The sequence below is a fragment of the Citrus sinensis genome, chromosome 7, assembly GCF_022201045.2.
Source record: "Citrus sinensis cultivar Valencia sweet orange chromosome 7, DVS_A1.0, whole genome shotgun sequence".
NCBI classification, from domain to species: Eukaryota; Viridiplantae; Streptophyta; class Magnoliopsida; order Sapindales; family Rutaceae; genus Citrus; species Citrus sinensis.
In genome coordinates this window covers 29,356,959-29,372,712 of record NC_068562.1, presented here as the reverse complement: position 1 = coordinate 29,372,712, position 15,754 = coordinate 29,356,959, and the positions used below count along the sequence as shown (strand labels likewise).

Below are 15,754 nucleotides of genomic sequence, written 5' to 3'. Positions count from 1 at the left end.
CAACTTAAAAGATCTTGAACGCCAACAGCTGGCAAGCAAAATTGAAACCCCCACAAATTAAAAATAGCTGATTATATCATACATCTAGTTTGCCTATTGAACCGGATGGAAGCAACCAAATTCTGATAATGCTAACCAATAATCATCATCTGGGCAAGAAGATTTTGTAAAGCAAACAAGGAGGACATACGTAGCCCTTGGCGCTGCTTTTAAAAAAAATTAAAAATTAAAAATTAAAACTATAAAATAAAAATTAATTAATGGTATGCAGTGAATATGATTTTTTAATAATAATTTTAACAAAATAATAAAAATGTCATAACTTTTTTATTGTACAAGTGTTAAATAAAATCAACTTAACTTTTAAATCACTGCATTAAATATTTACCAACACATTAATACTGTAATTAAAAATTATAATCGCTCAACCACAGCACCACAAAGGATATATATCAATTGTATGATATGAGGTACTTGTCAGATTCATCATCACCAACTTGTAACATATATATTTTCGGGTACGTTGAAGTCGATATATAATTTGCGGAAGGCCTTTGAATTGCCTGCAGCTAGCACGTGCATCAAATCAAAAGCATGTTGATTCCTCATCATCTTCCCAGCGGATCTTTATCATACAATCATGCAGCTAGGTTATGGAACAACAATTCATCTATCTTAACTCTAAAGGATATTAATTGTTCTCTATTTTCAATATAAAAATAAATAAGATCTTCCTACTAAATATATATGTATTAGTCAAAGAATGTTGCTATTTATTATCAATTTATAAATAAAAAAAAAGTTTTCCTATTTAATTGGCAGAAGCTTAATTTGAGAGGTTTTTTTTTTTTGGAAGGTACTAGCAATACGTCTACTAAATCCACACGTTTATATCATGGCTTAGGTTTGTACTTTTATTGCACCCAAGAAAGTCAAAAATCTCGTACAAGAAATTGACACTCGTAAATAATTTATCAACAAAACCGGCCGAGGTGCATGACATTGATTGGTCGGTTTGCCTACCGTGAAGGTATGAGAATAGTGGGTGGAAAAGTATTTATTGAGTTACGGAAACAATGAGACGAAATTGTTATGGGTGGCTTCCAATAAAAAGTAAAAATAAACACTTGTCAAATTTGTAAAGAGCGAGTGAGTGAATCGTCCGAATGGGCGACTGACCGTAGCACTCCTCTTCCAACATTTCAAGTATCACAGGTTAGTTAGGTCTGTTTTTAAATATATTTACACTTATTTGTCATTCACTTTTTTGTTCAAATACTAAATTGTCCTTATCTTTTTGTAAAGTTTCTTCAACACACTACCTTTTCACCTGCTCCTTAGTTCTCACTTTTAACAGCACCATACGAATGGAGAGCACTGGTGTGTGAAAGTTTTAAAATCAAAATATAGTCTCAGCTGCCACAAACGAGTTGTTTAGTGAAATTGATTCTAGTGAATTCCCGGTAAATTTACTTAACTTTTCTTTTTATAAAACAACATTTTATACTATCACCTAAATTACATTAGATTTTTTATTATTTATTTAAAATTAAAAATACTATCATTTTTGCTATATATATTAGCTGTCATGATGATTTGTTATTGTTAATGCATAATAATAGAAGAAAAATTGTGTATTTATTTTCTTTTTATATTACGAAAATTATTAAGTTAATTGGTATTTATTTATTAAAGAACTAATTATTTATAATTGTGTTTGAATAATCAGTAAGTTTATATGAAAATCAATGCTTGCATTTATAATGCAAATTATTTATACACTATTGTTGTTTGCATTTTTCTTTTTGTATCTTTAGGTAGTCATGAATTTACAGATTGATTTAAATACAAATTTGGATGAGTGCGGCAATGTGATTGATGGAAATGTGGTGAATGAAAACACGGTGGATGATAAAGATGGCAAGAATTTAGAGCCTTATACTGGGTTGGAGTTTGATACACAAGATGATGCATATTCTTTCTATCTAAGGTATGCTAAGTGTACGGGGTTTGGTATCTCAAAGAAATCCAGCCGTCGATCAAAGTTATCGGGAGAATTTATTGATGCAAAGTTTGCATGTACAAGGTATGGAATAAAACGGGAATCTACTGCTATCAATCAACGACCATGTTTGAAAGTAGATTGCAAAGCTTTGTTGCATGTCAAAAGAAACTCTTGTGGCAAGTGGTATGTTCAAAATTTCATAAAAGAGCATAACCATGAACTTTATCCTAGTCATGCACATTATTTTCCATGCCATAGAAGTATTGCATTTTCCAATACACATAGCATTAATATGTTGCATGCAGTTGGTGTTGGTACAAATAAGATTTTTGCTGCAATGGCCAGAAAAAATGGTGGATATGAAAATATTGGGTACACAGAGAAAGATATTAGAAACCATTTGGATAAAGAACGTCGACTAGCATTAGAATTAGGTGATGCTAGAGCAATGCTTAACCACTTTACGCAAATGCAGGAAGAGAATCCTAATTTCTTTTATGCAATGGACTTAGATGAAGAACAGAGGTTAAAAAATGTTTTTTGGGTGGATGCAACTAGCAGAGAGGATTATAAGATTTTTGGAGATGTTGTTTCCTTTGATACTACATACATTACAAACAAATATAAAATGCCGTTTGCTCCTTTTATTGGTGTAAATAATCATTTTCAGTCTATATTACTTGGATGTGCATTGCTTGCGGATGAGACTACGTCGACATTTGTTTGGTTAATGCAAACATGGCTGAGGGCTATGGGTGGAAAGCATCCAATTGCTATATTAACTTATCAAGACAAAGCTATGAAAGCAACCATTTCTATTGTCTTTCCAAATTCACGACACCGGTTTTGTATGTGGCACATATTAAGGAAGATTCCTGAAAAACTTAGCTATGTGATAAAAAAAGATGAATCTTTTATGAGGATATTCAATGATTGTGTTTACAACTCATGGTTGGAGGAGGACTTTGAGAAAAAATGGTGGAATATGATTGGAGAGTTTGAGCTTGAAGGAAATGAGTGGCTAGGATCATTATATGAAGATCGCAAGTTTTGGGTGCCTACTTACATGAGGGATACATTCTTTGCTGGATTATCTACAACTCAACGGTCCGAAAGCATCAACTCTTTTTTTGACAAATATGTTAGCAAGAAGACATCATTGAAAGAATTTGTTGAACAATATAAAGTGCCTTTACAAGATAGACAAGAAAAGGAAGCTTATGCAAGTTTCAGTACATTGCATAAGAAACCGGTGTTAAAGTCTCCTTCACCCTTTGAAAAACAAATGTCCAGAATCTATACACATGAAGTTTTCAAGAAATTTCAAGTTGAAGTTTTAGGAGCATCAGCATGTTTCTCAGAACAAAAGCTGGAAGTTGGCACAATAAAAACCTTTGAAGTTAAAGATTTTGAGAAAAATGTAGCTTTTATGGTGAATTGGGAAGTAAGGAGCCAAGAAATTAATTGTTTGTGTCGATTATTTGAGTATAATGGATTTCTTTGTAGGCATGTTCTATGCGTTCTTCAATCCCTTGGTGTTTTTAGTATTCCACCTCATTACATATTAAAGCGATGGAGTAAGAATGCAAAGAGTTTGGATTCTACAAGTTCTACAAGTAATATTCCAAAGGGAATATAGTTCAAAAAACAACGTTTCGACAAGTTATTTTATCAAGCTACAAAATTGAGTGAGGAAGGCTCATTATCCAGTGGGAGTTTCAATATTGCATACTGTGCATTACAAGATGCATTGGAAAAATGTATAAGGGTGAATCGTTCTCTCAAAGAACATGAAGTTGAATTGGATGGGGCTTACAAAGTTGACAAGGAAAATATTGATGGTAATTTGTTGGATGATATCTCAATACTTGATCCACAAATATCAAGTACGAAAGGAGCTCCTAAAAGAATGAAGAAAGGAATTGAGAAATGTAAGAAAAGAATACTCAACACCAATTCGAGAAAGGTTAATATATATATATCTGTGTGTGTGTGTATTGTTAATGACACATTTAAATTATTATATTTTTATTTATTAATGATAACATCTTTTTTTTTCAAAGGTTCTAAAGAATGTTGGGACCAAAAATTCCTCTCAAATAATGGTTTGTTATATAAAAAAATTTATGTTACATTTCTTTTTGTAGTTATTAGAAATTTATTTATATTTAATAGCTTCAATTTTTCTATTTTTAATCCCAGGAACATTCAGCCATAAGGGATGAGAATGTTATTGATCTTTGTGATACACAAGATTGCTTGCAAGAACTAGTATGTTACCTATATTATTTTATTTTTTACATATATTATATTGTGATTTATCATATATTAATTTTTTGTATTTATTGGAACTTATATCGAATAAATCTAAATTGTCCAATAGGAAAATTATGCATCTTTGAAGAATTTTTCTGGTGAATATTTATCAGATGTTGGTTATAAATCAACAATGTTTAATGATGGTAATACCTTCTTTAAATATTTATTGATTGTTATAATTTATTATTAATGTTTTTATAACATTTATTTATGTGTATAGGTTGGAATATATTCAAACAATAAGATCTCTGGACACTTTAAAATTATAAAGAAGCTTTCAAGGCAAAGGCAAGGTTTTGTTCTCTAATGGAGAATTGTTCAATCCACAAAGAAGAACTATTTTTGTGATCAATGTTCTTTGAAAAAAAATTGTGCCATTGGAAGTAATTGTAAATTTTGTTGATTGTTCCTTTTTTTGTAATAGAACTGTACTCTAAGAACTATTTGGGACAATGAAATTTATAAATTGAAATTGTTTCAATTGAATAGTTGAGAGTGCAGGGGTGTAATAGTTTGGGTTGTATGATTTTTTAGAATTTTTTACTAGCAAACAAAAAGAGGAGGGCAATTTCGTGTTTGAACAGAAAAGTGAATGGCAAATGATAACATCATTTGTGGCAGTTGAGACTATATTTTGATTTTAAAACTTTCACACACCAGTGCTCTCCATTCGTATGGTGCTGTTAAAAGTGAGAACTAAGGAGCAGGTGAAAAAGTAGTGTGTTGAAGAAGCTTTACAAAAAGATAAGGGCAATTTAGTATTTGAACAAAAAAGTGAATGGCAAATAAGTGTAAATATATTTAAAGTAGTGGGTGGAAAAGTATTCATTGAGTTACGAAAACAATGAGACGAAATTGTTATGGGTGGATTCCAATAAAAAGTAAAAATAAACACTTGTCAAATTTGTAAAGAGCGAGTGAGTGAGTCGCCCAAATGGGCGACTGACCGTAGCACTCCTCATGTTGGAAATAGTTCATTTTATTTCATAGGACCTCACTTTGTTAGCTGTAACGTACGACCACCTAAAAGTTAGGTATGATAAGAGTTTATTGTACTATGTAATAATGTAGCCGACTGCCTTGCAAATTTCGGGCTTAATTAATTGCTTGGATTTAACTTGGCAGTAAAAGGTTCTCTGATTTGTGCTCTCAGTTGCTTAAAAATATTGTAATTATGAAATAAAAATTAATTAATAATAAAAAAACAAGAGTAAAACATTCTTGTTCTTTGACAGCACTAATCGAAACCCCTCGACATTTTAAAACACTTCTAGATCCCCTTGAACGTCAAAATTTTTGCTAATCTTATCATTTTACCCTTAATAGTCATTTGAAATTGAGAATATGAATGCTTGTAATTGTTTAATTAATTGAATAATTTTTTAATCATAATTAATTGAAAAATTAAATTTAAAATTATGAAAAAAGGAAATTTTGATAATTTTTAATTAATTTTAAAATGTTTTCAGAATTTATTAAAAAATTAAATATATATTCATAATTTTAATTTAACCTCAACTTATTATTCTCCAAAAGATAGTCTGTGTAATTAAAATTTTCAATTAATTTTAAAAAAATTCAGAATTAATTACAAAATTATGACAATTCCCTTACTTTTCTAATAAATTTACATTTAATTTTCAGTTAATTATGATTTAAAAATTATTCAATGAATTAAATAATTAAGCATTTTCATATTCTCGACATCAAACAACGACCATGGGTAAAATAATAAGATAAAAAAAAGTACTTGACACTTACGAGAATTTGGATGTATTTTAAAATATCATAGGGTTTTGATGAGTTTAGTCAAATAATACGAGGATTTCGCTTTTTTTTTTCCCCCTCATTAGTAGTATTTGGTATTTTAAATAATACTTTTAACAAAAATATTAAAACTATTAAAGTTTTTTCATTGTAAAAGTGTGAAATAGAATCAACTTAGGGCCGATTTAGTAATGTTGTAGGTTTTAAAATAATTACTATTAGTTGTATTGTAGAAGTAGTCAGTTGTGAAGAGAATCAATTAAATGTTCAGTAAAATTTATTTTTGAAAATGTTGTAAGTTTTAAAAGCAGTTGTATGAGTTTAGTAAATTTTATTATTAAACTATTGTAAGAATGTAAATAATTGAATTGGACATAATACTGAATAAAAATTATTTAAATATTTATCAACATATATATAAAATATTTTTATTTTATACATATAATAATTGATAACTAAAATAATTTTTTATATTATTAATTTTATTTTTTTATTTGGCCATCTCAAAAGCAGATTTTCAAAATCTACTCCTTTTCTTTTCAAAATTTACTGTTTGATAGGGTGATTTTGACAAAAGTGATTATTAAAAAAATTTGCTAAACACCAAATTTAACTTTTAAATTTTTAAAATTATTTTTGAGCCTCCCAAAAGCAATAATGAGTTTGTTTACTTCTTGGATTGGGGAATGAAAATGAGGAACGAGAATCATTGATAATGCTTACTTACCAAACGAATGAGAATGGGCAATTAATTGACATTTTTACTCCTTAAAGAAAATAAATTTTTTTACTATTTAAATATTAAATAATAATAATAAATAATAATATTAAAAATTATCATTCTAATTAAAATTTTAGTAATAAATAAGATCTTCCTACTAAATATATATGTATTATTCAAAGAATGTTGCTATTTATTATCAATTTATAATTAAAAAAGTTATCCTACTTAATTGGCAGAAGCTTAATTTGAGGTTTTTTTTTAAAATTTTTTTGGAAGGTACTGGCAATACTTCTAGTAAATCCACACGTTTATATCATGAATTTGGTTTGTATTTTTATTGCATCCAAGAAAGCCAAGAATCTGGTGCAAGCATTGACACTCGTAAATAATTTATCAACAAAACCGGCGGAGGGGGTTTGGCATTATTTGGCATGACAAATTGGTCGGTTTGCTTATTGTCAAGGTAACATAAATGTGTTATTTATTTCAACAACAGATCTAACAAAAACGTGATAAAAAAGAGTTTATTTTATTTCATAATATTTCCACCAATCCAAAAAAAAAAAAACAGTTTATTAAACTGTGTAATAATATTGCCGATTATCTTGCATTATATTAATACTTGTAATTAAAACCTTCTTGGGTTCTGTAGAATCGTTGGTTCGAAGGTTATTAAATTGGATTTCAGGATTAACCGGCTGGCTGCTTACTTTGAGGATGAGGTAACATCTATAGTCTTGAGGAAGTTAATGTCTTTACGCAAATTATAAGAATCCTCGTATCTTATTTGCGCAAGCGGGTAGCCGCTCTGTCAATTAATAAATTTCAGTTCAGATATTTCTAGTAAATTTATGTTTTGAATTGCCTGTGACAGCGACAAATCTACCTAACTATCCATTCTACCTTAAAAATCAAATTCAAGCATCTGGCCTGAATGCGGGGTAGTCATTAATTGCGTTCGTGAGTCTTTACTGGCCCTTTACTCAAATAAAAATATAAGAAAATTATCATTACATCATCTCTATTTTATCTTATCTTCATCCAACTATTGTAAAATTTTAATATATTTTCTGCACCATTTTTTTTTTTAAATTTGTATCAATTAATCACTTTTGCACTAACGCCATTAAATAATTTAAACGAAATAATAATTTTACCCCTAAATAAATTAAAAAATTATTTTATCTTATAAAAGTATTGAAAAATAAAAAAATTATAATTATAAAAATACCCCTAATTTTAATAAAAAATAAATCTCAACTAGAGGTGCTTAGCTGATTTTTATTATATTTAGATTTTGCAAAAAATTTAATAATTATTTTTTAAAAAATTATAATTTTGTAAAATTTTAATAAAAAAACTGAATTTATTTATTAAAAAATATAATTTCGCAAAAGTTTATTAAAATAACTGAATTTATTTATTAAAAAATAAATCTAAAATTTTAATAATTTAGGGGATTTTTATTATATCCAAAAATTTTGCAATTATTATTTGTAATTATATTTTTTTTATTAAAAATAAAAATAAAAATTTTGGGATTTATTTTTATTAAATTTAGGATTATTTTTATAATTATAATTTTTTTTATTTTTCAATTTTTTTATAAAATAAAATGGTCTTTTAATTTATTTAGGGGTAAAATTTACATTTCATTTAAATTATTTAACGGTGTTAGTGCAAAAGTGACTAATTAATACAAATTAAAAAAAAAAGTGGTGTAAAGAATATGTTATAATTTTGTGGTGGTTGAATGAATATAAAAAAAAATAAAAGTGGTGCAATAATAATTTTCCAAAAATAAATAAGATAAAAAGCTACTATAAAAGCACCCACTAGCAAGGAAGTAAGTGAGAGCTGGTGAGGCATTTTCCATAATTAAAATGGGAAGTTTCGGTCTCTCAGCAAATAATATTACACACGGCACCAGCTTCTCAGCAGATTTAGAGCCAAAGAGCTTCTCTGACGAATCGAAAGCTGTTATCGATTTCATTGCTGATTATTACAAAAACATCGAGAAATACCCTGTTCAAAGCAAAGTAGAGCCTGGTTATTTGTCAGCTCGGTTGACTGACACAGCCCCTCATTCCCCAGAGTCATTGGAGGATATTCTAAAAGATGTCACCGACTGCATCTTACCTGGCCTCACTCACTGGCAAAGCCCCAATTTCTTTGGTTATTTCCAAGCAAATGCAAGCACTGCTGGCTTTCTTGGTGAGATGCTTTGTTCGGGGTTCAACGTGGTTGGCTTTAACTGGCTCGCTTCTCCGGTAGCAACTGAACTCGAATCCATTGTGATGGATTGGATGGGGAAAATGCTCAAGCTTCCTTCTTCATTTTTGTTTTCCGGAACAGGTGGTGGTGTCTTGCACGGAAGCACTTGTGAATCCCTCGTTTGCACTCTGGCAGCTGCAAGAGACAAAGCATTGGAAAAACTTGGAGGAGGCTTTGACAACATTACTAAGTTGGTTGTTTATGCCTCCGATCAAACACATTTCGCTCTTCAGAAATCTGCCAAATTAATTGGTATCCCTCCAGCAAATTTTCGGCCTCTCCGCACATCATTTTCAACTGAGTTTTCGCTGTCACCAGATACGGTTCGTGCTGCTATCGAAGACGATATCAAATCTGGCTATGTTCCACTTTACTTATGTGCTACTGTTGGGACAACCGGTGCAGGAGCGGTGGATCCCATTGAGGAGCTCGGAAAAATTTCAAACGAATATAAACTGTGGCTCCATATCGATGCTGCTTACGCTGGTAGCGCTTGCATTTGCCCTGAATACAGGCATTACTTTAATGGAGTTGAGCTTGCTGATTCAATCAGCTTGAATCCGCATAAATGGTTCCTCACTAACATGGACTGCGGTTGTTTGTGGGTCAAGCATCCTCGTTTCCTAGTGGATTCATTATCCACTAAATCAGATATTATGAGAAACCGATCACCAGCTAGCAATACTAGTACTAACGCTGCGCCTGTTATTGACTATAAAGATTGGCAAATCGCTCTTAGCAGGAGATTCAAAGCTTTGAAGCTATGGACTGTGATTCGCAAACATGGCTACTCTGGCCTTATGTATCACATTCGCAGCGATGTGAGCATGGCTAAGAGATTTGAGGCAATGGTCGCCAGAGACGAGAGGTTTGAGATAGTAGTGCCTAGAAAATTTGCACTGGTTTGCTTCAGGCTGAAACCGAAGCGAGAATCCGAGGGCTCAGAATTGAACCGTAAGCTGGTTGATGCTTTGAACGGAAGTGGAAGGGCTTTCTTGACACAAGCAATGTTGGGTGGTGTTTATGTTATACGCTGCTCCATCGGAACCACGCTCACTCAAGACCGTCATGTCGATGATTTATGGAAGCTCATTCAGGAAAAGGCTGATCGGCTGTTGTCATTGCAGGAGCCGGAGCATGCAAGCCGCTAATAATCTCGCATTGGTTAATTTAATTAACCAATGTAATAATATATATAATCATTCTTAGATCGCGGGCATACATATTTTTTTAAAATGTGAATTTTAGGATTTCTCAGACTGTTGTCAAATATTTTTATAACTGCAAAATCATTTTCAATAATGTGAAAGCATTTGACAACAGTAATATAAACATCTGCACTAGAGAAGGATTCTCTCTCTATATATACATTGGTATATATGTGTATGCACGCACTGCTAGTTGGAAACATCTGCATTCCTCCTTCTATAAATGTACTATCGTTATAATCCTTCTATAATCCTGGCTTTTCGTAAAGCTTTTTCTATGGTACTTCTAGCCATGGTTGTTGCAAGGCATAGCAATGGATATATAGAACTCTTTGCCTTGCCGCCCTTTCTCATGTTAATCCTAGATAAATAAACAAATAAGTAAATATGGTAGGAGATATATATATATATATATAAAGAGTCCTTCTCAGGCTTTATGGTGAATTAATTGAACACTAAATCTATTAAATCATATTGCTTAGTCTCTTTGTCCCTCATCTCTTTTGTTTTAATTGAACAATATTATAGTATTATAGTGTGTGTGTGCGTGTAACATCTTTCTCTCATTATATACACAAAATGGATCTCATGCGTTGATCATCACGATAGTACTGAGCTTTTATAAATTTTGTGTATTACAATATATTTTTTCTTTTTTTGGTGAAACCTCGGCACAAGTAAAGGGAATCTTATGGATAACTAGAAGGGAATGCAATATATGGAAGGAGGAATACAAAAGAAATTGGAAGTGAAATTAGGAAAGTTTTGGAAAGAAATAAGGATTCAAATGGAAGTTTGAACTATGATGGCCGGTAAATGAAAAGCAAGCTAAAGGCAATTCTTGTAATCATTCTGATGCCTTATCCAATCTCTTCTACACTCAAAGCTATTATTTATGTATAGGCGCGTGTGATAATAAAAATTCTAATGGGGTGATGTCGTCAACAAGAGCTTTTAACAATATTTTTTGTTGATTTAAGCCACGATGTAAGCTTGATAATATTAAGATGTATATAATTCTTCATCAGGTCATAAGATTCGGCAACTTGACATTCAGTTTCTTCACATGTACAAGCAGACTGTGAAGATAAGTATTTAATTGAAGGTCTTGCTTTAAACTTTCAAAAGATAAGTATTTTCCAAGCTAGCTAGGTTCGTCTCACAGTCAACAAAAATTTTCAAAACTCTTGATCCACTCACGAGAGTGCATGCATGATAATATTTGCGTAACGTGGTTTGACAATTAGGAACCAGATTCTGCTTTCCAAAAGTTTTTAATTCAAGAGTTTTATCCAAAAGTTATATTTAACTCGATTAATTTTATTTTGCCTTAATTAAGTGAACCTCGATCAACATTAATATTATGTCATCTTTGAACCGTACCAGAGACTGTACGTACTTTCTTGTCAAAATTCGCAAGGTTAATTAGCTTAAAATTCAAATGATATTAAAGTTCCTCATGTCTTCACCACTAAATGCTCGTGAATTTTTATAATTTCTTGGCTTCGTGCTCCAAGATATCACGAACAAGTGTCAAAAATAGTTATTTCTTCTAACATTTATTGATATCCAATCAATAATGATGCAAGCCTGGTAATTGACTTTTCTATTCATGGTTATAATTGAATACTAGAAATTGATTAATTTGTGTCTTTCGGTGTATGTTCCTTTACCTATTAGATTTGAGTCACGTGTATCTCTCTCTCTCTCTCTCTCTCTCACCCTTTTCTTTTTCTTTTTTTTTTGACAAAACCACCAAGAGATGAGGGATTAGGTGAGACTCCCACAAATAATATAAATTAGTAATGAAGCAAATACATAAGAAGGGGAATATAAATCAAAGTCTCCTAAAGTAAATGTAAATACAGAAGAATAAAATCATCAAAGGAAAAAAGAAAGTCATCAGTGCTAGTGTTTAACATGAGGAAAAGCATGCGCATCCAAACAAAAAATACTAGATAGGGATGGCAATGGGGAGGGAAGGGGAGGAGACCGACCTCCTCGTACCTATCCCCGATATTTTGCATATATCCCCGTCCCCGTCAAAATTGCTTAAGGGAATTTCCGTCCCTTCCCCGAATAATAATAGGGGATCCCCGAGGGTCCCCGATCGCCGAATTACTGATACATTTTTAGTTTTTTATTTTAAGTTAATCATATTAAAATAAAAAATAAAAAAATTGATGATATATCTTACATTAACATTAATCCATTACAAAAGTCACATTACAAAATGTAAATCACCATAATAATTATTTTGGTCAATCTTCATAGTCCTACAATACAAAAAATAGAAATTACTTTTATATTAACAATGAGATAATTGAAATAGATATAGATATTTAATCAATATTTCTATAAAAGTATTTACCTTTTGCACCTCCTGCTCTTGTTGTTTTTCCTCGAGGAATGTGACAAATTTAGAGATAGCCTTAGGTTTCAAATCTAAAACAATAAGGGAAATTATCATTGCACCACCTCTGTTTTCTCTTATGTTCATCCAACTACCACAAAATTATAACATGTTCTCTACACCACTTTTTTTTCAAATTTATATCAATTAGCCACTTTTGCACTAACACTGTTAAATAATTTAAATGAAATGACTATTTTACCACTAAATAAATTAGAAGTCCATTTTATTTTATAAAAACTTTGAAAAATAAAAATATTATAATTATAAAAATACCCCTAAATTTAATAAAAATAAATCCCAAAATTAAGATTTTTATTTTTTAATAAAAATATGATTAAAAAAATAATTGCAAAATTTTTGGATATAATAAAAATCCCTAAATTATTAAAATTTTAGATTTATTTTTTAATAAATAAATTCAATTTTTTTAACTAAATTTTATGAAATTATATTTTTTAATAAATAAATTCAGTTATTTTTATTATAATTTTGTAAAATTATAATTTTCTAATAAAAATAATTATTAAAATTTTTGTAAAATCTAAATTTAATAAAAATCAGCTGAGCACTTCTAGTTGGGATTTATTTATTTATATTAAAATTAGGGGTATTTTTATAATTATTTTTTTATTTTTCAAAGCTTTTATAAGATAAAATGGTCTTTTAATTTATTTAGGGGTAAAATTATCATTTCGTTTCAATTATTTAACGGCGTTAGTGCAAAAGTGGCTAATTGATACAAATTTAAAAAGAAATGTGATGCAGAGAACGTGTTAGAATTTTGTGTTGGTTGGATGAATATAAATTAAAACAGAGGTGGTGCAATGATAATTTCCCAAACAATAAAAATAATATAAGTAATGTAACTTCTAAGTGAAATTTTTAATAATTATATAATATAATTACAATGTAAAATAAATTCATACCGCCATTGTAAGCTTGTAGCCAACTTTGACAACACATTAAACCCTTCAATGTGCTTGAATGAAGCATGTTATGGAACTCTATCACTGGAGCTAAAAGCTTGATAGAAAGCAATGATTATAATTGAAATTGACAAAATATCTCTAACAATATGTGCCAGTATCAGATACCTATGGGTATTTGTTTTCTATCAACTCAAAATATTTAAATCTTCCATCCGTGGGATAATTTTCTCATCCAAATATTAATCTAGTCAATTAGGCCCAAAAGTATAATAATATAATTATTTTGATATTTGTTATTTATACTAATATTTAATATTTTATAATTTACATTTTATTGTTAATTTACTAATATTTTTTTTTAAAAATAAAAATAAAATAAAAATTAAAATGGGGAAATGGGGAGGGGATAGGGATTCCGTTTCATCCTCGTCCATTCCCCGAATAAGAAATTGGGTAAAAAAATTGTTCCCGTAACCTCTTCGAAAGGAAAAATGACTGAGGGTCTCCGTCCTCATGGGGATATCTGCCATCCCTAATACTATATAGGCCTATAGGAAGATCCTCAGAAATATGTATCTCTTATTTAATTATCTAAAAATTAATACATGTGCGCCAAAAATTCTAACAAATTAGATAATATTCACCAATGCAGTAGGACTCAAAATTTTTCCTTGAACATTTATGAAAATTTTGAAGAAGGTTTATGTATACAGTGACGTTCCTATATGAAACAATCTAATAGACTTATGATATGTATTTTAATTTTTTTTTCACACTTATCGTGATTATTCTTAAGTTTAAAGTGGGACGAAAATTCCCTTTGACATGTTATGGTTTAGTCCAATGCCTCAATACATCATTATACATACAGAGTTTGTAAAATATCCATACAAATCTTTAGATATCAATTTGTTAGGAAATGTATATCTTATTGATGGTTGTCGAAGCCAGCAAAAATAAATAAATGCTCTAAATAAATTGTGTATAATGATTGAGCAGGGTCGTGTCCACAGAAATCGGTAATTATTTAAATCCTTTTAAAATGTAAAATGCAAAATGGGGGAATTGTTGACAATAACAAAAATCAAATTAAAATAACAAGAATGCAAATTAAAATTGTAATTCAAATTGGGGAAAACTCTGATTGAAGGAATTAACTCAGCTTGATTCGACTATTGATCATTGATTCAAATATAAATCATTACTACTTATGAATAGACCGGTTATAGCTACTGAGACCCTCTAATAGCCAATCTCTCCTTAACTAGTCGATAACCAAGGTACGACCATTGGTTATTTCCCTAATCAATAGACAAACCTAGATACAATCATAGGATTTAATTAATTGACAGCCTGAAAAACTAGAGAGACTCAAATCTTAATCAACAAACGCATACGATGATTCATTTAAATTAGATTGTTTATTCTCATAACACAACACACTGCTATGTTATTTGTCACAAACATTAAAATCTTTATACAATGAATCTTTTAATTGACAATAAATTAAGTTAATAATTAAATAGTGGCATATTATCTAATTAACAAACATAATCATGACAATAATTTAGGGAATAAACAAATACCCAAAAAGTAATAAAACAATTAAAGCATAAGAAAAATCTCACAGTAGTGACGAATCAAAACTTCATTAACATTCAACCAGAATAATAGGTTTAGTTCTTCATAGAGAGAAGAAAAAAATTTAGATCTAGGGTTTCTTTCTTTTTAAAAATCTCCTCTTTTGACAATAGATTCCTCTATTAAATTCTCCTCTAGAGTTTTTTTTAAAAATAAAATACTAATATCTAAAATATTATCTAAATATTAAATTCGTAATTACAAAAATAACCAAAAAGACAAAACATGTTAAAATAAAAACTGCAGGTCCTTAGTTGACAGCACGTGCCCACGCCTTATCAACAAAGTTCTTCTGAAGCTCATAATTTCTCCAGGAAAACAATCATCCTTAAACATCATCTTGTAGCTCAATTTTAGTACCAATCAATAGAATTGCACATACAAAAATAAAACATAAGTAAATCACTATTATTAAGCGCAAAATATCGATATTAAGGGAAATAAACAATGCAAACTAGTGCATGAACTGCA

At 29.9% G+C, this 15,754-nt stretch overlaps 2 protein-coding genes across 2 annotated transcripts; both read left to right on the top strand.

Moving 5' to 3' along the window:
- Window positions 1–1,823: 1,823 nt before the first annotated feature.
- On the top strand, window positions 1,824–4,631 carry LOC127898905 (protein FAR-RED IMPAIRED RESPONSE 1-like). The gene is made up of 4 exons (XM_052431410.1): window positions 1,824–2,770; window positions 3,869–3,971; window positions 4,208–4,276; window positions 4,545–4,631. The coding sequence occupies exons 1-4, from the start codon at window positions 1,824–1,826 to the stop codon at window positions 4,629–4,631; spliced, it is 1,206 nt and encodes a 401-aa protein (XP_052287370.1).
- Window positions 4,632–8,679: 4,048 nt separating this feature from the next.
- On the top strand, window positions 8,680–10,460 carry LOC102610100 (tyrosine decarboxylase 1-like). Its single transcript, XM_052444166.1, has one exon. It carries the CDS (start codon window positions 8,699–8,701, stop codon window positions 10,238–10,240), a length of 1,542 nt encoding a protein of 513 aa, XP_052300126.1. The 5' UTR covers window positions 8,680–8,698; the 3' UTR covers window positions 10,241–10,460.
- The last annotated feature ends 5,294 nt before the right edge of the window (window positions 10,461–15,754 follow it).